The sequence below is a fragment of the Danio rerio genome, chromosome 9, assembly GCF_052040795.2.
Source record: "Danio rerio strain M-AB ecotype USA chromosome 9, GRCz13ab, whole genome shotgun sequence".
NCBI lineage: Eukaryota > Metazoa > Chordata > Actinopteri > Cypriniformes > Danionidae > Danio > Danio rerio.
Window position 1 is genome coordinate 44,328,079 of NC_141029.1, and position 24,422 is coordinate 44,352,500.

The 24,422-nt window shown below is 33.5% G+C and overlaps 1 protein-coding gene and 1 long non-coding RNA gene across 4 annotated transcripts in view; one reads left to right on the top strand and one right to left on the bottom strand.

Moving 5' to 3' along the window:
* The window catches only part of tfpia (tissue factor pathway inhibitor a), a 63,905-nt gene extending 43,599 nt beyond the window's left edge, over positions 1-20,306 (bottom strand). For both annotated transcript variants that reach the window (NM_182872.2, NM_001309803.1), the window contains exon 1: positions 20,089-20,306. In NM_182872.2, coding sequence (NP_878292.2) covers positions 20,089-20,170 — 82 coding nt within the window. In that variant the 5' untranslated portion in view covers positions 20,171-20,306. The remainder of the gene's footprint in view (positions 1-20,088) is intronic.
* LOC103911686 (uncharacterized) overlaps positions 1-24,422 on the top strand; it is a 42,445-nt gene that overhangs the window by 6,085 nt on the left and 11,938 nt on the right. The gene's annotated exons all lie outside the window — the stretch shown is intronic.

Consider the following 24,422-nt stretch of genomic DNA (forward strand, 5'->3'; position numbering starts at 1 on the left):
TATAAACATTTCTGACATGGTGTTCGAGTATAATCGAAAATCAGATGTAAAAGTATATTGGGTGACTACGATACAGGAGCTTATTAGGGATTAAAGAGAGCAAAATTTTGCGGTTTTTGTTTTTGTATTTTTTTTCGTAATACACAAACGGTGTCATGAATTGATTTAAAACATGCTTGCTTGTTGTAAAAATTCATAATAGTGACACTAATTTGTGCATTTCATGTGCCGACATTTTGCCATTGTAGCTGGCGTATTCTGGGAAATTGTATTACTCCTTGGTTTCAAGTGTGGTACATAAAAAAAATCTGTTTCAATGGCTATCTAGCCCTTCTGCTTAGCTCTACACCTTCAAGCTAAAGAGAATTAGGACACCTGTCTCCTAGCCCTTCACATGAAATGAGGAGTAGGGGGTAAGGGAAAAGACTAAGGGGTAGAATCGAGATTGGGCCTAAGTAATGAAAGTTATTACTTTTTGGGGGAGTAACTCAATATTGTAATGCATTACTTTTAAAGGTAACTTTCTTCAAAACTGATGATCACAGTTTGTCGTACCCTTATGTTACTGTATATGTTCATAACATCTGTTGAAAATTAATCGTTTGAAAGTGTATACTTTGCTTACAATTGAAGTCAAAGGTGCCCTTTGCTACTGTACAATACAACCCTATGTGCATGGTGCAACTCCCTCAAACTAATTTAGTATTAAAAATGATCTTTTCTGGATAAATATCTGATTTCTTTTTCACATGCCCTTAGCTTTACATAGACAACAAAAAACTGATCCACTGATTATGTAAGTAGTCATATCTCCTCATCTGTGACCAATTAGAAATGTTCTGATAACCTGCTTGACTTCAAACAGTCCACAAACTCTTAGCAATAATGACATAGCAAAAATACTGACAACAAATATGACCTGCAGCACAGGGAGAGTAGACTATTCCCTGTATAACGGATTATGCTTGAAAAACACAATGTAATTGTGAAATATCATCAATCATGGTACAAAAGCTTTCAAGGTCAGAGGGACGATGAGACCCAATATTTGTCTATGCAGGCACGAATACCATTCCAGAGCTCCAAATGTCAGAGCAGTAGAATCTGAAGAGAGAAACCTCACTGTGGTGCTAGTTTAGTGGCATGATGAGATGAGTTAAGGCAGAAGATCAAACAAGGTCTCCATGAACTGAGATCTGTTGACTGTTTTTTCTACAATAATTCAGACCACTGAAACAGTGCACTGAAAGAGATGATATTCTTGAAAACAGAATGTTCCACTAAATCAAAAAGAATTTAGATGTCTTGTGTGCAAGGTCCAAAGTATATTATAGTGCTTTTTACATGTATTATGCGTACAGTTGCACGATATAGAAAAAATCTGTTATTGCAGTGTTTTATTTTTTATGTTGAATACTGTGATATGAATACAGTTGCACAAGATAGTTTTAATAGCATTATTTGATGGTTTTCTGGGGAGTTAAATGGTATTCAGGTAGAGAAATGAAATAATCACAATGCAAAAAAGCTTTTTTGCTTTGCTTTTTCTCGTTTCTAGTCAAAATATATATATTTTTTAATTCGATAAAGTCAAAATATTGTTTTATTTTTACCTTTTGAAGAAATAAGTCAAAATTAAGAGGTTTTTTTTATTTAAAACAAGTAAAATTATCTGCCAGCAGGGTAGGTAAATCTTGTTTTTCTTTTCACTTTGAAATGTATACTACTTGACAAAAGTCTTGTTGTTGATCCCAGTTGTAAAAGCAACAAATAATAACTTTACTTCTAGTTGATCATTTGAAAAAGTTGCATAATTTTTCAGATGAATCATCTGTTGAACTGCATCTCAATCATAACAAATACTGCAGAAGACCTATTGGAACCTACATGGACCCAACATTCTCACATAAATACTTCAGAATTACGTCAGCCTCCAAATCAAATTTCCTGAAAGCAAAGAAGGTCAAGGTGCTCCAGGATTGGCCAGCCTAGTCACCAGACATGAACATCCTGTTTCCTGGTCAACTATAATTTAGTAATGTGCACTACTTGCGTTATCCATGCTGAAATGATGTATTGTCCACCCCTAGTACATTGACACTGAAACAAATTTTGCTATGAGCGCAGTACACAGCTTGACCTTCAAAAGTACATGTGCACAGCTTTTGTTGACTTTAAAAAGTGAGTGAACATGTTGCTTTTAATATGATTTGTTGACTTTAATTAAAATAAGTGAGCAAACCAACTGCCTTAAAGTTCTTAATAAGTGAAGTAAAGTGAAGTAAAAGAATCTCCCCTCCACCCCTACTCCTCCCCTTTCCTTGACAGGGTGGCACGGTTGCCCATTGGTTAGTACTGTTGCCTCATAGCAAGAATGTCACCAGTTTAAGTCCTTACTTGGCCAGTTGACATTTCTGTGCAGAGTTTACATGTTCTTCGCACGCTCATGGGTTTCCCCCAGGTTCTCCGGTTTCCTCTCACAGTCCAAAGACATGCGACATAGGTAAATTGACCAAACCAAATTGGCACCATTGATCAACTTTTAATCAGCAGTATAGCTCTCCATAGCAATCCCTGATCTGCCATTAGCCATAAATAAGCAGGGGAGTTCTCGAGATCTACCTGAGCTCAATCTCCCCTCTCAACCTGCAAACAGGAGAAAGCCCGTGCTCGAGGTTCTTACAGGCTCCGGGCTCTCTCCCAGGACAGTATGCCAAACACGCTTTATAACTAATTATCAACTTAGTTTGAACTCTTGAAATGAACTATGTACATGATTGTAAAACTTAAGTCAAACTAACAGTTTCAAATTACAACAGGTTTATTTACTTTTTTAAGTAAGTGAGTAATTACTTTTTTTTTCAGGTGTACTGCTTTTGTACATGTTAATGTCTACAAGGTGTCAGCACTGAATTAGTCAATTGTTTTCTCAGTCTGAAAAAAAAATAAGGCCTAAAAAGAACTACAAACAACTGAATATCACAAAAACACCAGATGCCGGTGGATTCAGGTTTCTACAACTTTAGTTAAAACAAATACAAAGACATTTTGTGCAAATAACTTTCTGAGAGAAAAGGCTAAAGAATGATTTTTGCTAGCGTGCAAGGGGGAATGTTTCAAATAATGATGCACAAATATCACATTATAAATCATGCAGCGTTCTGTTAAAAAAAGTATTGCGCTAAAAAGTGTGGGGACTTACAATGCCACTTATTTGGTAAAACGATAGTCGGTCTTGAGCTGACCATACTATAAACTAAACAAATAAGATGCTACTCTGATTTTAGCATTAAAAGATGTAATAAACAAAAGCCATGTATGTTAGATCTCATAAAATGTAAGCACAACCAACGGATTCTGAAGTTTCCCATTCAAGTAGGCTACATAGGACCTGTACCTGCATGTCTACTATGTGTAAATAGCTGCCGGGGGGTGTTTTTTATTTTTTACCATGGCTCCAAGTAAACTGACTACCCTTAATAGATGTTTTTATTTTCTTCGTATACTTTGATTTATTACAGATGGCTTTAGGCAAGTACTACCACATATACTCACACATTGAAAGGATTGGAAACGAGATGATGTCATGCAAAAGTTACAATAGCTGATTTTGGCATGGAAGTAAAATACAATCCTGCAACAAAGAAATCAAATAAGTCTCCAATGTATGGACAAACGTTTGTTGGTAATATTAAAACGTGATTAATCCTGTCATTTATCTAGTGTTTTGAATGCAAAGCCTATGGCATGCAACATTAAAACCATTGAACCATGCTGAAGCACTGTGAGTAATAAACAGCCAAGAGGGCATTTGCAATAATCTTGATATGTGATCTTAATACAGTTCTTTCGTGAGCTGACAAGGAGACAAAGAACAATGTCAGAACGTGCCTTGACTCAACCCTTTTGCTTAGCTGTTTTGTAATGAAAGAAAACCAATGAGGTCATCTCGAGGAGTCATTGTGGAACTTCTGATATGGCATTCATCAAGCACAGGCTTAGACACAGTTGGCAAACTTTCTTTCCATGATGTGTGCTGATTTTTTAAAGGAAAATTAACTGGAATTATTGGGATTTTTGCTATCAAATAAGCCATTTATGTGGGCTTGCTTCCAACATCATGATGATGTTTCAGTTCTGTGGAAATCTGCTTTCTGTGGGCTCAATTCCCACCAAACTGCTCTCTTATGGTGCCAACACACAAGGGATGCACTGATGAAATTGATCAGATATGCTTTAAGGGCAGAGGTAAACTTTTTAGCAAGAGTATTTCACTATGAAAGTATCACATTGTTATGTGTTACAAAGTACATAGATGTCATTTAGCCTTAAATGTCATCCAAATAAAACAGTAAAATGAACAGTGTTTCTTTATACTAATATGACTAAAAGGCCCAAAATAAATGTTGCTTCACTTCCTGTTTAAAGTGTCATTCATAATTATTTTAATGTAACAATGGCACTTAAGAATATTTCACCAAAAAGTAAGTCACAGTTTTCCCACCATCATTGTTACTTGTTAAACCTGTATTGCTTTCTTCAAGGAAAAAAAAAATTGCTCATACATTTTTTTGATGACAATGAAAGGGAATGGAGGAATCCAAGTAGGGTGCACAATATTGGAAAAATCTGACATTGCGTCTTTTTTCTCTGCTGTTTATATTGCAATATGAATACAATTTCACCAGTTTATTCATGCTTATTTTAGTTTATTCATGACAATTTGCTTTTGTATAATATTATTAGTAGTAGTTGTATTAATAATATGCATATTTATATTTGTTTTAATAAAAACAGGTTTAGATTTGTACACCAGTCAGGTTTTGGATCATATGGGGCATAGGATGTGTGTTTGAATATAACTATAATGTGTTTTTTTTACCACATTTCGCAATTATTTTTCATTTGTTCATTTGCTGGAAGTTAGATCTGAATTTATAAATAGTTTTGAAGCAAATCTTTGTGCTTAACAAACCAAATTAAATATGTAGGCTAATAGATGTCTTCAGTGGAGTGCGTACATAGCTGTTTCCTTATCCACCAAAGTAAAGAAGTAAAAGAGAAGTAAAGAGGCCAAATGGAGGAGACTCATTCTCTATCCTTGTGCTGCAGATGGTCTGTTTAACTCTGTTTAAGTCTGTTTTCTCACTAGTGAAGTGTTCAATTTTTTCACTTACAGACCGCCATGTACAAAGCAACCAAGGTGGGATGCAACTGACTCTGATTAGTTTAATGCACGTTATGCTCAAAACACATCCAGATATCATTAAGATAATAAGCACAACCATGTTAGACCATGCGCAGGGGCGCAGAGCTTATATATTCATTCTTAAAATAGCAAAAGTGGTTACGCACATGCCTTTATTAATGCTTTTTCGTCATGCGCTTTAGACTTTGCACCTACATTGTTAAAATAGAGCCCATGATTTGTGGTTTTTTGGGGGGAGTCTAACAGTATTTAGATAAATTAATTGAATAATTAAATGTAAAATAACAACGAATAAGTCTTCATCATTTAAATAGGCCAGTAAAAATAATATTTATTAGTTACAAATCACACAATTTTTTTTGTGCCTGAACGCTTTAAACTTAAAATGCTTTATCTTGAAATGATCAAACAGTTCCTGGAATTAATAAAAATGCATACAAATGACAATCTTTCAATATATTATGGTTCAATTCTGCAGTGACCTGTAACTGTTTAACCTGTGGTTTCTGATCAACTATGATACGATTTTAATACGATTAAGACAATACTCTGATTAAGAGTCTACGATGTAAAAAGCGATTGATTCATTTAATCCGATTAAGGTCAAAATCATTCATTCGTTCATTTTCTTTTAGGCTGAGTCTCTTTAATAATCTTGGGTCGCCACAGCGGAATGAACCGGCAAGGTCATAATCAAACTATACAGAAATCGAAAATCATGAATAAAATGTTCCTGAATGAAAGTGAAAGTGCCAAACCGTAGTTAAAGTCGACAAGTTAAAAATTAAACACCTGAAATTACATGAAACTCTTGTAAACACTTGAATCATATTAATGTCTTACTTAGATAGACAAATAATTTCATTCTAATGTCTATGTAAACTTAACACAACACATCTTGCCATGTGACTATAGTGGAAAGACACATTGCGATATCGATGCGGAAAGGATATTCTGTGCAGCCCTAACTTCAAGTTTTCAAGTTCTGTGCCTATAAAGCATTATAGAGTATTGAAACAGGAAAGCATCATAAAGGTTCATAAAAGTTATGTAGAGGTCTTACAAAGCCTTATAAGCCTTTTTGAAAATAACAGAGAGGGATGTATTTAGTTATTGCATATACTTGTTTTTGAAATCTAGCTTGGTGACTATAGTCTCAATTCACCTTTGTTGTAAGAACAAAATCAATAATTGTTGCATTCCATGAAAAAAAAGTTATCCAGACATCAAAGAATTAGAATACGTAAATCATGACATTATTAGTTTTTAGGTGAACTAGTTCAAACACAGACTTACGTTTTAGAGTTTTATTAATAACCATTGCTGTAGAAAAATATAGTTTAATCAAGTACTTGATTCTTCAGTAGTCAGTATGTGTGTAGAGCAAAGGATGAAACACTGATCTTGACAGCAAAATGTCTTTCTTAGTAGCATTGATTATGCATCAAACATTCTACAACTAAAACGTCTTTAGTCTCATGTTTATAGTCAATTGATAATCTAAAAAAAGTGTTTACTTTTAAATTTGAGTAATGACTTTGACTAACAGTACAAATTATGACATAACATCTGCACTTTAACTGCAATTTCCTAGTACTGTGGAAACTGTTTACACCTGTTTAAAGGTATAAAAGAGTTATGACAGTTTGAAATCAAGCAGGAACATGCTCCTGAACATGCCTTACTGATATTCCCATTGGCTCAGAGTTGTCACTTTCATAGGAAAAAAACATTGTTTCCCTCATGCTTTTTTTGACTTCAATGCTATTGAAATCGATGTATTCACAGCATTTTCTGATGCAATATAAAAGTGTAGGCGCCCTTAATCTAACCCAGCTTTTTCCCACCCACACAAGGACCCAGGGTAGTTACTCTATATATCTTTACCCTTTTATACAGTGTTTGAGCAATACAGCTGCCATATGAACACATTTGAATAAAGGATAAAGAATCTTTATTGTCATAGTAATAATAAAACACTGGAAATTTGTTTGGCAGCCCTCAGAGACCAGAAGCAATAAGAAATACAAGAATAAACTAAAGGCTAAACAAAAAGATAAGTGAACTAAACTAAAGTATAATAGCCCAGTTCTGGTTAAAGGTGTTTAATGCATTAGCAGCAGCATGAGGAAGAGGCAATCCGCTTGTCCAGATGTATCGCTGATGTAGGGAATACTTTTTCAGGGTCCAAGCCGCTACTCATTTGAATTGAGAAAATATTTGTTTATGACCACTTTTTAGTCACATCACACAATAAGGTGAATTTTATATTAAATCATAGTATACACATCTGTCTCTGGAATTGCTGCATCACAAATACCATTACCAACATTTTTACAATTTATAAAAATTATTCACTTTCTGGTCATCGGATATTAGGCATGGATATATATACAGTTGATGTAAGAATTATTAGCCCCCCTTTGATTTTTTTTCTTCTTTTTGAAATATTTATATGATGTTTAACTGAGCAAGGACATTTTCACAGAATGTCTGATAATTTTTTTTTTCTGGAGAAAGTCTTATTTGTTTTATTTTGGCTAGAATAAAAGCAGTTATTATTTTTTTAAACACCATTTTAAGGACAAAATTATTAGCCCCTTTAAGCTAATTTTTTGACTGTCTACAGAACAAACCATCGTTATACAATAACTTGCCTAATTACCCTAACCTTTCTAGTTAATCTAATTAACCTAGTTAAGCCTTTAAATGTCAATTTAAGCTGTATAGAAGTGGCTTAAAATTATCTAGTCAAATAGTATTTACTGTCATCATGGCAAAGATAAAATAAATCAGTTATTAGAAATGAGTTACTATTATAGAAATGAGTTACTAAGTTACTATTATAAACTATTATGTTTAGAAATGTGTTGAAATAATCTGCTCTCCATTAAACAGAAATTGGGGAAAAAAATAAAAAGGGGAGCTAATAATTCTGACTTCAACTGTATATTGCGATCGTGAATATTCGTAAAGTATTACATTGCTTTGTAAGTATTTATTATTACCATTTAATGAGTCACCCCATACAGTTTGATAGAGCGCTTGGACCCCGAAGCCACTTCGCGTGACGTCACATTTAACAAACTGAAAGCTGAGTTTATGTCTTTTGTGAATTTACTGCAGTTTAAACCATGTTAATCTAAATTTTATGTGACACAGCTTCACATTAGTACATGCTTTATCCTGAATTTTTGCGAAACTGCAAGAACGTACTTCAACTAATGTTTGACTGCATAGAATTAATGCTTCTAAGGTGGTCAGTTGCTCAGTAGCTCACTTTGTACGGTGTTGTACTTGGGAGCTTTAGTGAGCTTGGATTCAAGGTTAGTGAACCACAATTCCACAAGGGAAGTGTCACAAACTAATTTCGAGAGGAGCATGTGAAATGACTGATCGCAGCTGATCTCTCATCCAAAATCGTCAGCAAGCCAATCGGCTTATTTCAAACTCACTTTAAACATCCCATCTAGCATTATTGCCTTATCTTCGTTTTTTGAAGAATCCCACATCCACCCAATCTCCCCCTTTCCTCCTTTACCAGGGGGAGCTCTTAAGAACTACCTAATCTTGTGCACTGTAAAACCGGAAAAGTTAAGGTAAATCAAACCATTTAAGAAACCGATTGCAACAAACCATTTAAGTTCAAAAACCAACCTATATTAGCTATTTATCAATTATCTCAGAGATCAGGGTTCTCTCCCAGGACAGCATGCTAAACCTGCTAATATTATCGAGTAATATCTAAGTGTGAACTCTTGAAAAAAAGATATAAAACCAATGTAAAATCATGGGGAAACTTTGCATTGCCATTTTCTCATTCGTTTGCATTTGAAAACACTTTTTGGGGGGTGTAGGGAAGAGTTTAGATCAGTTTTTCGCTAAGTGGAACAAGTTCTGCCTTCTCATGAACATGCATCCGACACCTGCAACAAAACTACTGTTGTTCAAACTCTGATACTTCTATTGGAAATGCCACAAATACTGCTAAACATTCTGTTATCGGTATCGACGAGTATTTGAAAACCAGAAACCTTTCTGACTATTTATTGCTAAAAAACCCGTAATTTCTTATTTGCTGCACAGAACGCATATACAGGAAGATGTGCTGTGTCACTAAAAGAAACAACCACTTTTTAGAACAGAAAAGAAGAAATGAAAATAAACTAGCAATATTTCCGTTGTCAAAAAATAGAATTTTACTGCTTTATGAAACATTTGGAGCCCTGGTACAGTTTGCCATGTCACAAACACATCTCTGAAAAGCAATCCTATGCTTTTTCATATGTTTTTGCAAACAATCAGGGCTGGATTTCCCAATAACCATGTACCTTGGCTTTTAAGAGTGTTCTGCATGTGCACGGTTGCAAACATTCATTGCAACTCCATGTGCATTTTCCAAAAAGGCACGTACTGTAACATGATCGCGTGAGAACACTTTCTAGTGCTACTTAGGAGTTGTTGTCCATTTCCAAAGTGTTGAAATGTAACCTTAAATGGAGTCATATCCTGAACGTTTAACCTAATAATCGTCATCTCTTGTGGATTAGCTACAAGACAAGTGCAGACCTGCAGACTGATGCATAAATTGGCTGGAGAAAAATTGTAAGTTTAAAGAACATAAGGTTATCAATAGGAAATGCCCAATACATGGACGAGTTCATGGATGGTTGCAACTCGTTGTTTTTGTACCTTTTTTTATCCCTACATTGTTTTCCAATATTTCAAGAATATTTGATTTAATCTAAATTCCATTATTTCATACTGTATAGATCATTTAATTTAGATGTGTATATTTATTTTTGTTAGTTGGTTTTGTGTATGCCCAATTCTATTATTTTGTTTACAAATTTATATATATATATAAAAAAAAAGGTGCAGAAAAAATGTTTAAACTAGGCCCAATCCTAATTCTTTTTGTACCCTACCCCTTGGCCCTTGAAACAAAGTGTGAAGGGTAAGGGCTTTAAAATTTACAACTAAGAAATGGTACAGCACTACAACACCTGCACAGGTCACCATATCTCTTACTTCATGTGAGATTGATGATCGTGACTGCTGTAGTTATTCCAGTTACGTTATTTTTTTGGCATTTATCTTCAGGAAATCACTGAAGGCAATGATATCATGTTGTCATATAACGGTACAATGTGGCAATAAGCTCATAACTGTATTGTGTATTTAAATCGTGTCCATATTCATCTATGTAAACACACTAAAACAGCATAAACATTAAAAGACACTGTAAAAAATTCATTACCAGCCGTTAGACTTTTCTGACAGGGTATTTGAGTGTCATCGAGTCACAGAATGTTGTGGGACTGCCATACAGGAGTAACTATTATGGATTATAGATTGCAAAAATTTGCGTTTTTTATTTTAGCGTTTTTTTTTTAATTTTTTTATTTAAAGCATGATGGTAAAACACGAACACGGTTATGAATGTATCAAAACATAAGCTCATTTGTTGTAAAAATTTGTAATAATGACAAAAAATACTAATTTGTGCATCTCCTTACTTCCATGTGCTGCCATTTTGCCGTTGAAGCTGGTGTATTCAGGCAAATTTTCTTAGCCCTTTGTTTTGAGTGTAGTCCTGAAAAATCTCAGTTTCAAGAGCTATCTAAGCCTTCCCCTTAGCCCTACGCCTTCAAGCTAAAGAGATTTGGGACACCCCTACCTCTTCACGAGAACGCGCAAAATGAGGGGTAGGGGTAATGGGAAGATATAAGGGGTAGAATTGGGATTGGGCCTAATTAGGCTATCATTCACACCCCATATATAAATTTGATAAATGGCAATATATACAACTTACATAAATGATGTAAATGTTTATGTTTGGATTTCAAATATATAAAATATATGTCATATATGCAACATATATTTCAAAATATTGCAAAAATGGCTGTTTATAGCAAGAAGGTCGCTTGCTTGAGCCCCGGCTGGGTCAGTTTGCATTTCTGTTTGGAGTTTGCATGTTCTCCCCATGTGTGGTGTGGGTTTCCTCCGGGTGCTCCGATTTTCCATACAGTCCAAAGACATGTGCAGTAGGTAAATTGACCGTTGTAGCTAAATTGGCCGTTGTGTATGTATGTTTGTGAATGCAAGAGTGTATGGGTGTTTCCCTGTGTTGGGTTGCAGCTGGAAGGGCATCCGCTTTGTAAAACATATGCTGGATAAGTTTCAGTTCATTATGTTTTGAAATAAACATAATTTTTTTTTTCACCAGATGCTCTTAATTAAACTTTTAGTTTACCTGCACTGCAGTTGTTCTAGTTTAATTCAGTCACAGCCGGTTGATCATGTACTGTTTGTGTTTGGTTCACCATCTGCTGAATCACTCGTACACAATATTGCTCACCGCTTCTCAAATCTGATCTCAGTGTACTGTTCCAAAGCCTGAATAACAGTATATATTGGTTTATTTAGAGTCATAGGGTGGTATTAGGCATATTTAAAAGTAAGTAGTTTGTAGATAAGTGTTCTTACTAGAGACGCAAATCATTTCAAACGTTTTAATTAAATTTGGTGAACTAGTTCAACCGATTCACTTTCCGAGTACTAATACAAAAATAAAACTCATTATTGGGCACAAATGTGTCCAAAATGTGAGTAACAGTTTGAAGTCTCTGTACTTAATGCTGTCACCGTGCTGCTGTCATGTCCACTCGTTGTTTTTGTCGTGGGAGAAACAGCGAGGATGACTGGAGGAGAACCAGCTCAATCTGGCCAATGGCATCAGGTTTACAGACTGAGGTACCTTACAGGTAAAACACCTGCAGCGCAAAGTAAATAGATTTACTTCCAAGTCATATAGTAAAATTATTAAATAAATTTATACAGACGAAAATGAAAGTCGTTTTTGATATTTTTTTGTTAGTTTCAGTCAGTTTTGTATGTAGACAAAATATTTCAGTTAGTTCTATTTTTTAAAAAACTCATTTTCAATCTCAAAAAAAAAAAAAAAAAGTAGCCTTCATAATGCATTTCAGATTCACAAAAATGTAGACAGCGCCTCTAGTGAATGTCATATAAAATGTGCAATAAAATGCACGTGGGGAAAAGTATTTTACAATAGGCAAAAATCTAGGCTAGGCTACATATTTCCAGAGAGCCTGAGCTCATTTACTGACATCAGTCCTGCATGGATTCATCTGGAGCAAGTGTGTAAGAAATGACAGATGCAATTACAGTCTCTGTCGTAGTCTAATCAAAGAAGTGCGTTTCTCTCTGACCTCTCCTGATCTGCCAGTGGGACTTCAGAATAGGCACTTCAACTTTTTACAGGCCATTCAAAAGTCCCTTAAGGGAGGAGCTTTTGTGCAATTCTGCGAAGTGTCTCAACAACTACTGAAATAAGCCATTCGTCTTGAAAAAAAGGGTCAGAGCTCAGGAAAAAGATAGAGCTATCGGTTGAGGCAAGCCTTCCTCTAATGACTCATTCAATGGGGCATGACTAATAGTGGTATATTTAACCCAGAAAAAAAACAAAACTGCAAAGATTATGTGTCTAGCAGCTTCGGATGGCTTTGCTTGGCTCAGTAAAATGTTATGATGAAAACTAATGTGAAGTAACCAGTGATGTGCAAACAAAATATAGAGAGCAAATGAGACAATGTTTCTTAAATGTAAACAAATACAAATCCCTGCAGAATGTGTTAATTTACATAAGCTTTGTCATATTATATTCATAACGCTGTCAGTTATGTCATTAGCATAACGAGAATTCATTACATATTTGTTCATCGAAAAGGTTACTAATAAATCACTGGTTCACAAACTGTCAGGCTGTATCAAAAGGCGGATCTCCGCGGTGCACCATCTTGAGAATGAAGGTCGCATCTGGCGAGAGTGGATGTCTCTTTATGTGAGCTTCACAGCCCATATTAGAATACAAGCCTATTATTTAAAGAGAGGAGCATCTCTTACTCTTCCTTTCGCATTTGACAAGGCTAAAAGCATACGTGACAAACTGTGGAAGAAATTAAACAGCTACTTCTATGCACTGTGATTCTATTATTTTATTATATAATTATTAATTTTGTTAAACTCTTATTTTGTCTTTATTTTTTTCTACATTTATTTGTATTACTGATGGCATTTCTTCATAAACATAAACATTGTGACATTAAAAGTACTTTTTCCCTAATTTATTTTTCTTTTCAGACATTTTCACTTAACACAATACCACTTTTCAACTTAAGAACAGTTAAGAAATAGATATTAGATGTAATAAGCCTATTTTTAATCAATTCATTTTTACCATGACGCTTATGAACATATAGAATAATTTTATTTTAAATTTAGAAGAAATGTTATAAGATCTTAGAATAGAAATCATCAAATATTGACATTTTACTGAAACCCATACATAAAAATCCAGTATCAAGTCCAAATAAAATAAAGCAAAATCAAAACTATGGAATGGAAACTAGCCATTATGTTTTGTATACACTCACTGGCCACTTTATTATCCTTACTACTACCAGGTTGGACCCCCTTTTGCCTTTAGAACCGCCTTGACTCTTTGTGGCACAGATTCAACAAGGTACTGGAAATATTCCTCAGAGATTTAGGTCCATATTGACATGACAGCATCACACAGTTGCTGCAGATTTGTCGGCTGCACATCCAAGATGCGAATATTCCATTCCACCACATCCCAAAGGTGCCATATTGGATTGAGCTCTGGTTACTCTTCAAGAAACCAGTCTGAGATGATTCACGCTTTATGACATGGCACATTATTCTCCTAAAAGTAGCCATCAGAAGATGGGTACACTGTGGTCATAAAGGAATGGACATGGTCAACAACAATACTCAGGTAGGCTGTGGTGTTGACATGATGCTCAAGTGGTACTAATGGGCCCAAAGTGTGCCAAGAAAATGTCCCCCACACCATTACACCACCACTAGCAGCCTGATCCGTTGATACAAGGCAGGATGGATCCATGCTTTCATGTTTTTATGCCAAATTCTGACTTTAACATCCGAATGTCAAAGTAGAAATCGAGACTCATCAGACCAGGCAACGTTTTGCAAATCTTCTATTGTCCAATTTTGGTGAGCCTTTGTGAATTGTAGTCTCAGTTTCCTGTTGTTAACTGACAGAAGTGGCAACTAGTGTGGTCTCCTGCTGCTGTTGCCCATCCGCCTCAAGGTTTGGTTCAGAGATGCTCTTCTGCATACCTTGGTTGCAATGATTGGTTATTTGAGCTACTTTTGCCTTTCTATCAGCTCGAACCTGTCCAGCCATTATCCTCTGAGCTCTGACATCAACAAAGCATTTGCGCCCTTTTCAGAACATTTTCTGTAAACTCTAGAGACGGTTGAGTGTGAAAGTCCCAGCAGGGCTGTGCAATTAATCGAAAATCCGATTTTCGATTTTTTTTTTCTTCTAACGATTATGAAAAACCATTAATCAAGATAAATGATTATTGCATCATATACCAAAAGCGCGAAAGACCGCGTGCTTATGTGTGTGTGCGGCATGCACACACAGTTAGAAGCATGCGGTCAGCATTCGGTCTCATTTGCACATTGAGATGAGCAGAGGAGCCCAGACATCTAAAGTCATCTTAACGTGAGCAGTATAATGGTCAAATAGGTGTCAAAACACGGTGTTTGGTGATTATTAATATTAACCCCCATTTGTGTAATAAACAAACGATTTGAGATTTAAAAGACACATGAAAGAGAAACCATTAAAGTAACAGCGCGATGTTCCTGCTGCCGTCTGTTTTTATTATTAATCAAACAACAAGAACAAAATTCCTCACTGCTCTTGATTGAAATACTTTTGTGGCTAAAATGTTTTTCTTAGGATGAAGAAGCTTAAAGCATAGTTTGTTTCAAATTTTTATTCTATTGTATTTATTTATTTTTCCTTTGCAGGGTGGTGTATATATAGGGTGTATACAGTTGAAGTCAGAATTATTAGCCCTCCTGAATATTAGCAACCCTTTTCCTGCCCAATTCCTGTTTAATGGAAATAAGTTTTTTTTTTTACTTATTTCTGAACATAATAGTTTTGATATCTCGTTTCTAATTACTGATTTCTTTTATCTTTGCTATGATGACAGTACATAATATTTAACTAGATGTTTTTCAAAATACAAGCATTCAGATTAAAGTGCAATTCAAAGGCATAATTAGAGTAATTAGGCAAGTCATTGTATTACAGTAGTTTCTTCTGCAGACAATCAAAAAATATATTGCTTATAAGGGGACTAATAATGTTGACCTTAAAATGGGTTTCAAAATATTTAAACCTGCTTCTATTCTAGCTAAAATAAAACAAATAAGCCTTTCTCCGGAAGAAAAAAAAATCTACTGTTTTAATACTGTTTCTTCTATTACTGTTCAAATTCCTTGCTCTGTTTAACATAATTTGGGAAATATTTATTTTTAAAAAAAATTCTCAGGAGCACTAATAATTTTGACTTCAACTGATAATCGTTTTGAATAATCGTGATTACAATTATGACCAAAATAATCGTGATTATGATTTTTTCTCAAAATCAAGCAGCCCTAAGTCCCAGTAGATCAGCATTTTCTGAAATATTCCGACCAGCCTGTCTGGCACCAACAACTATGCCACATTCATTCACTTAAATCACCTTTCTTCCCTATTTTGATGCTCGGTTTGAACTGCAGCAGATCGTCTTGACCATCTCTACATGCCTAAATGCATTGAGTTGCTGCCAAGTGATTGGCTAATTAGAAATCTGCGTTAATTAGCAGTTGGACAGGTGTACTTAATAAAGTGGCAGGTGAGTTTATACTGTATCACAATGTCAATACATGTAGACCCCATTTCTGTAAAGTAAACAGTGAAAATTTAAACACCCATTTCTTTCAGTCAAATATAAATAATAAATTTGCTATTAAAATAATCCATAATGCATTACAACAAAATAGATAAAAATTAATTACCCTGTATTCTTTAAATGAAAGATACATCTTTTTTTGGTGTTAGAAGTCAAAATAAAATCTGCCCAATGAAACAAGTGAGTCAAACCGGCACATTAGACAATATTATCACACACACACACACAAGCCGGATTTCTGCAGCATTAATATTTCATATCCCCGATACATACAGCAATCTATTTTTAAAGATCATTTAATTAAAACAAATCCTTTCATCATAACAGCAACAGTGTTGAGTTGAGACAGTGACCTCCAAGCATTCAGAGACGCTAAAGAGATTTATGAGGGATAGAGAGCCAGCATATTGATTGGTGCAGTTAAGCAGGTCTAAAAGTTCACAATGCATGGACTCCAGCCAAGAAGAACAAAACACATTTCTTTGGCATAAGCGCTTTCCATGTGTAACCTATTAAAGAGCTGTGGCATCAACGGCTGGGTTTTGAGAAAATATTGCATTAATAACCAAGTAATGACATATTGCTGCTGTTATATACCAACCGTTATAAGATCTATAATTGTCTCTGTATCCAAAAACTCACAATTGTTTATATTAGATTTGGAATTACATTTGTTCTTGTCTGAAAAAAGGGCAAAAATGGTAATGATATAGCCTTTTAAATAATACAATATTTGGTTTAAAATCAAGGATTTGTGAATGAGGGGGAAAAATATCCCTGTAAAAAATGTAATTAATGAACTGTAAAGGGATTGATTGCTTAAATGAAATCATAGATATCTAAAATTTAATTAGTTATATTTATTGCATACATTTGGAGGCATTCATGTACAGTAATATACAGGGCTCAACATAAATGAGTACACCCCATTTTGAAAAGAAAAATATTGTATATCCATTTCTCATGGAATGCATTGGTGCATTTTAACAACACATATTCATTAAAAGGATATATTTGATAAAATAATATTTTAATTACCGAACATCTTTAGAAATAAAAAAGATAATTCATTGAAATTTATGAGAAATATTGGAAAAAAATACTTTAAAATTGTATTATTTTTTGCTTCTCTGACAGGGGTGTCCAAACTCGGTCCTGGAGGGCCGGTGTCCTGCTGAGATTAGCTCCAACTTGCTTCAACACACCTGCTAGGAAGTTTCTAGTATTTCTAGTTAGAGCTTGATTAGCTGGTTCAGGCGTGTTTGATTAGGGTTGGAGCTAAACTCTCCTGGACACCGGCCCTCCAGGACCGAGTGTGGACACCCCTGCTCTAGAATTTTGCCCTTTTTAAATGTTTGTTTGATATTTTTCTCTAATATATAAATTTGGGTGTACAAATTTGAGGAATTGAACCCCCAATTAACACTTGATCAACCCCTGAAGGAACTGAAAATATATGTATAGGGAGGTCAGCCCTTTAATAGGAAGAAGTAGCTTTCTAAGATCCGTATCCTGAATAATAATAATAATAATAATAACAAATAAAATAATAGATAATATAAATTAGGGATCTCCAGATCCGGTCACATGATTGGAAATCAGGCCCGATCACACAGTTTCAGACTTAATCGGAATCGGACGTTACCTCATGATCAGGAGATATGAACAGCAATGTGTGCTGCATGACATCACTTTGTTGCAGAGACGCTATTGGTTAAAGTAGAACCCAGAAGTAGCTTGAAGCAGAAAGCACGAGTATGTCTGTGGTCTGAAGAAGTTCTAAAGTTGATGATGACAACATTGCCATATAGTTAACTGTGAGATATGTAAACTTAGGGATTGCCTGTCCGGTATTTTAAGGTGATTAAGGTGCTATTTGTTTTTATATTATTATGTTTATATATATATAAGTGAAGTGAATTTATGTTATCAATTACTTGATTGTTCAAGCTACTTCACAGAAGTGTTCTGTTTGTCAACAGAGCTGTTGAATGTTAAAATAAGGTGAATTAAATAAAAAATGAGGAACATCCTAGATCGGTTTCTTCTCTCTTCTTAATTCTCTTCTTTATGTTATATAGAAGTATCGCATCAGGTTTTGATATCAGTAGATACTCAAAATCAAATGACTCGGACTAGAGGGCCAAAAAACCTGATTGAGACATTTTCTTATATAAATATACTTTTGACCACCCCTATAATGGTTCATACCAACCAGATAACAGCAATGGTTCATACCAGGGATTCATACATAATAGCATCACAAGACGCTTTTCTAGTAAAGTCAGATTATACATAGGGTAGTTTTACCTACAGTAACCTCTGAAATAGTTAAGCAGTGGTTGTGTTTCACTAAATATCCCTCAAAACACAGACAACTTAATTATGTCATATTACTAAATTAGATGTCATTTAAATAAAAATATAAATTTGATTATTGGAGCAAGTATTAACCAAACTAACATTGCCAAAAAAGTTAACCCCCTTGAACTTCATTGTATAATTCACACCCTGTGTATATGCACACATATAATATTGTTAAGCTTCTTATAGAAAATGTTCATTTAAATGAGAGATTTGTGAGGGGTGTACTTATATGTTGAGCTCTGTATCTCATTTACAATTATTAGTATTTTTTTTTTACTCTGATCTGATTCTTTAAATAGTATTAAATAAATAAAATGCATAAAAACTATAGGGAAACTATATGGTCAAAAAAAGGCACAGGCCATTTGTTTGCATTGCAGAGATTAAACACACCTAATAACATTTATTGTATAAAAGAAAGATAAATTTTGAACACATAATTTACAATAATAATTATTAGATTATTTACAATGGTGCCTATAAAGAATGAGAAACAAGAGAAATAATAGAGAAGAAAAAAGAAAAAAGAAAAAAAATATATATATATGTATATATATATATATATATATATATATATATATATATATATATATATATATATATATATATATATGTAGTATATATTACATATTACAGTATTACAGTATATATATATATATATATATATATATATATATATATATATATATATATATATATATATCCATAAGTTGTCTGAAGTAAGATATATAATAAAGAAACAGAGTGATAAGGGCAAAATAAGAAGATAACAGCAATTTAGAGGTTTAATAGATTATACATATTAAAGGTCGTACAAATTGTAAGTTTTGATTGCTTCCTAGTAAGGTGAATCTGGAATTGTAAGTAATTTATCATCTCTTTAATAAATGCTAAATACTGGTTCGCAATTTGAAAATTTACATTTGTGAATATAAAATCTGCATAAAAAAACAAGTTTTATTATAAAGTAGGTATTAAAATTTGTATTAAAAAAAGATAATTATTTTTGGAGTCACAGAAAAATAATGTGAAAATAGGCTAATATTTGTGATAACACCTAACAACAAATCAAATATTGAATTGCGGTTTCCAAATACGTAACCCCTTGTTTATGCCAACAGGCACAAAATGCTTATTGAAATGTAATTCCCCTAAATCCTTCAATCCTTGAATTTCCCTGAGAAACTGTGGTTGTAAAAACAGCCTTTGTTGACAAAAAAGCCTGTGTTTGTTTTGGATTTAATAATCAAAGTTCAGCTGAAAGTTTTGAGCCAGCAAGCACCCAGGGCTTGTACTATAACAAGCCTAGTAAATATAATGCAATCTTACAATATCAACAATAATAGGCGTGATTTAATATAGCTATAACTTTAACCTTTTACACTCAAAGAAGCTTTAGCTCTAATAAAAACGTATAAAATGTGATTATTACGTCATTAGACTCAGCCTTAACTATAGTGGGGTTTGCGAGTCTTAAGTTGTGACCGGTCCGAAAATATATTAAATTATAACACTTCCATTCCTCGCATTACTTAAATACAGAAATACAATGAACGCAGTTTAGTTCTTAAACAGCAGGTATACAATGCATTTCGAACTAAATACTTGATGAAGTCGCATGTTCCCTCCAACTTTAAAAGCAACTTTAAAATAACCATAATGAATAAAGTAAATATAACTCACATCTTTCAAATCTCGCGAAACAAACTCCAAAAAGAGACAGCAGAAGCAGCGGTTTGCATGAAGAGTTCAGGTATGGAGCCATTCCAGCAGGCGAGGCAATCACACGCTTCCAGAGTAATATGGAGAAGTGTGTGTGCTGTACTTATTTTAGTCTGTGGCTTCAAACAGTAGTTAACTACTCCAAGTATTCATTGACTGCGCCGTATTCAATGTCACGTACTTCCGGGTGATCGACCCGTCGTGGTAGCCTTGAGTGTTTATGGTTCTGATTCATTTTCATCGATTCGGCTTTAATTGTTTTGTAATATTTTACTTTTGATGAGGGAAAGAAGGAACTGGAGGCATTTATGCATAACTGGAGCAAATTAAATTCCTTCAAACGTTTCAAAGATGTTTTACTCTTCACAATGGTAACATAAATAGCCAAAAATAAAATAATAAGGCTAAAAACATAACGCTAAACAACAACGTAGTAAACTAATTTATTTACAAATTTCATTATTATTATTATTATTATTATTATTATTATTATTATTATTATTATATTGTTGTTGTTGTTGTCACACTTAACAATGTTTCATCAGTGTATCTACTATCATGAACTATGAACAATACTTGTGCAGCATTTATTAATCAATGTTCAACATTTACTAATGAATTATTAATCTTCAAATCCATGCTTATTAATGTTAGTTAATGCACAATATGAGTTAACTAACAATGAACAATATCCTGTAAGAACAAATCCTTTAAAATGTTTTACTTTATGGTTTGCTCATATTACATACATTAAATAACATTAACTAATACAACCTTACTGTAAAGTGCTACCATTATTATTATTAATAATAATAATAATAATATGATTATTATTATTATTAGTCAGTCATTAAATTTTTCAAATATATGTTTTTTACTTTCATTTTGTAAGTAGATAGCTAATGAAGGTAGCTTATAAATTATGGTTAGTACAGTTGAAGTCAGAATTATCAGCCCCCTTTTGAATTATAATGAATAAAATAAATATATATATATATATATATATATATATATATATATATATATATATATATATATATATATATATATATATATATATATATATATATAAAATATATATATATTTCCCAGATTACGTTTAACAGAGCAAGGACATGTTCACATTATGTCTGATAATATTTTATCTTCTGGAGAAAGTTTTATTTATTTTATTTCGGCTAGAATAAAAGCAGTTTGAATTAAAAAAAAAAACATTTAAAGGTTTAATTAACCTAGTTAAGCCTTTAAATGTCACTTTAAGCTGTATAGAAGAGTATTTAGTGAAATATTATTTACTTTCATCATGGCAAAGATAAAATAAATCAGTTATTAGAAATGAGTTATTAAAACTATTATTTTTAGAAATGTGTTGAAAAAAATCTTCTCTCCGTTAAACAGAAATTGGGAAAGAAAATAAATAAAGAGGGGGGGCTAATAATTCTGACTTCAACTGTTTATTGTATTATCTAAAAAAATAAATAAATAAAAAAAAGTCACAAATTCATTTGGGAATCGTGCTGCGCTTATTGTGTTGAACGTTTTAATTGACTCAAATGAGTCATTCATCATGTGGCATTCGAACTACGGTGGTCATGCTTTAGTTTTGATTCACTTTAATAAACAAGCTATTTGAGAGGTCGTTGGTTTTCAGTCTATCAGTTTTCAGTAAATCATTGGTGTGATTAATTTATTATTATCATTATTTTTTGTAGCAGTTTTTCTCAGTCGCTTTGGTGCATTTCTCACAACACTATTTACATTTGCACATTAGGTCATGCATTTCTCAAAACAATTAGTCATTTGTGCACATCCTAGTAACAGTTTCTCATTCCTTTCAACAAATTGCAAATGCTTTCGGACATGCATCCATTGCTTTCATTCAACTCTCTGCTATTTATAACATTATCATTTGCTTATGTCATGTCAGTCAAAATTACCTAAACTTGTAAATGCTGAATAGTCATTCTATATAAAACTAAAAGTCCTCATTTCATTACTTGAGTCATTACATACAAAAATGTTGAACTTGATGTCAAAATCGGTCAAGCAAACTTTATAAAAATATTTAAAAAATTTAACTTTATTTTCCTGAAAATGTCTTTTAAATTAAACAATTTGATGAATGATTTACAGACTTGTGTATGTTGCAGGTTCAGGTCCAATACAGTATGTACTGCAATATTGTGTACAGTTGTGCACAGTTCAACCCAAAGGGAGTTTATGTTTGTTGTGAATAAGGGTGTGTTTATTATTTTGCACAATGCTGTGAATAAATTATGATTGTAAAGAGCAAATGCAGTAAAAATGTGAAACATACATATTCAGTGTCTTGTACTACATACACTCACTAAATACAGTGATGTCTAACTTTACTGTAGTTTTCAAATGGATGGCTAATAGTGTATAGTACTATCTTGATTTGTTTATTCATTTTCACGAAGTTTTACCAAAATCTGACTTTTTTTGCATTGAAAAAATGTCCAAAGTACATTTACATTTACATTTAAACTGTCATAATGAAAACATGACAAAGCCTTTTGACTATCTTGTTCATAAACAATGGTGTCAGGACTTTTCATTTTGATGATACTGACACTTTGATTGACATGAATACTTGCTTTTGAGGAATGAACTATCCATTTTGAGCAAGTGACGCGCTTTTGCAGGTTATCAGCTGGTTTTGCAGTTTGTAGTAATTGTTTTGAAAAATGCATTAACTGTTGTGCAGAAATGCACAGGTGTTGTGAGAAACGCTCCAAAGCGACAGATAAAAACTGTAGTATAGCCGACAACACTGAAAAAATTATTTATTGTTTTTCAGAATTGTTTAAGGTAAGTGGCTGCAAACAATTAATGGGCTGGATTTAAACAAACTAATTAAGTTGAACATTACTAAATTGAGTTTGTTTCTTTAAATGTAGCACATAAACTGTTTGCAACCTCTTATCTTAAAAATAATCCAATGAATACATATTTGTCAGTGAATGACCTATAACTTTAAAATTGCTGTTTCATCCTAAAATAGAATAGACTATTTAACTATTTTAGAAAGGAAAAATGACCAGGCATGGGAAACTTTAAAACCCCAAATTAATGGTTATTCCTGGATTTTCCACAAACGCGATAACCCTGAGTGTGGCCATGACACTTACTGGAACTGGATTTGTTCTTTAGTGACTCACTGCTTTGCTTGCACTTTCAAATAGATGGTCTGTGTCTATCTAGAGAAGAAAGATGATTCACCTTTAAAGGAAGTATAAGTGAAACCTAGACACTAAATCCATAAGGGCATGGCTAAAAAAAAGTGGATGCAAATAATGCAATGAAATCCAAAGGCAATCTCCTAGAGCACTTCATGGGTCAAAACATTTATCTTGCTTGAGAAAAATATATTGTGTGAAGATTGTAGAACTCTTTTAAGCTTGATATAAAGAAAATCACATCAACATTATAACTACTGTAAATACTGCACAAGCATGCTTACAGCTTACTGACACACAGTAAACTTGTACTAAATCTCCTGATTACTTTTGCTTTTGTGTTTCTTCCATACAGTCCTCGGGTGTGTGCATGTATTGGAGTTCTGTCTGGTTTTGGAGATAAGAATGTGATTTGACCGTTAAGGCAAGAGGTTAAAAGTGTAATTATGTTCTGTGTAATTCATTATTTGTGCATGTAGGGAGTCTGTTTTCTTTTGGTCGCCAGCTCTGTTTTTATCTGTCGGTCTCAGAGAGGTTGTATTTAGAAATGATTTAAACTCTTTTTATCACATGGGGGCTAGACACGGTGTTCAGGTCAGACAATTTGTTTTATATTTTGTCAGACAAGCCTTTTATTTGTTGGTTCTGCATAGGTATCTGAATTTTGTGTATTGCAGTTTTTTAAGTGGCTTTGGTGCATTTCTCATGACAATATTTACATTTGCACAGCAGTTGATGCATCGAAACAATTAGTACAAATTGCAAAACCTAGATGATAACCTGCAAAAGCATGTCGCTTCCACAAATTGTATATAGCTCATTCCTCAAAAGCAAGTATTGATGTCAATGAAAGTGTCAGTGTCATCAAGATGAAAAGTCCTGACACCATTGTTTATGAACAAGATAGTCAAATGGCTTTCTCATGTTTTCATTGTGACTTACTAACTCTGTAATTGTTTTCCAATACAAAAAAGTCTGATTTTGGTGACACTACCTAAAAATGCTCAAGACAACTCTATATTTGCACAGCGGTTTGAAAACTACTATAAAGTTAGACTACACTGCATTTAGTGAAGTACAAGACACTGAATATGT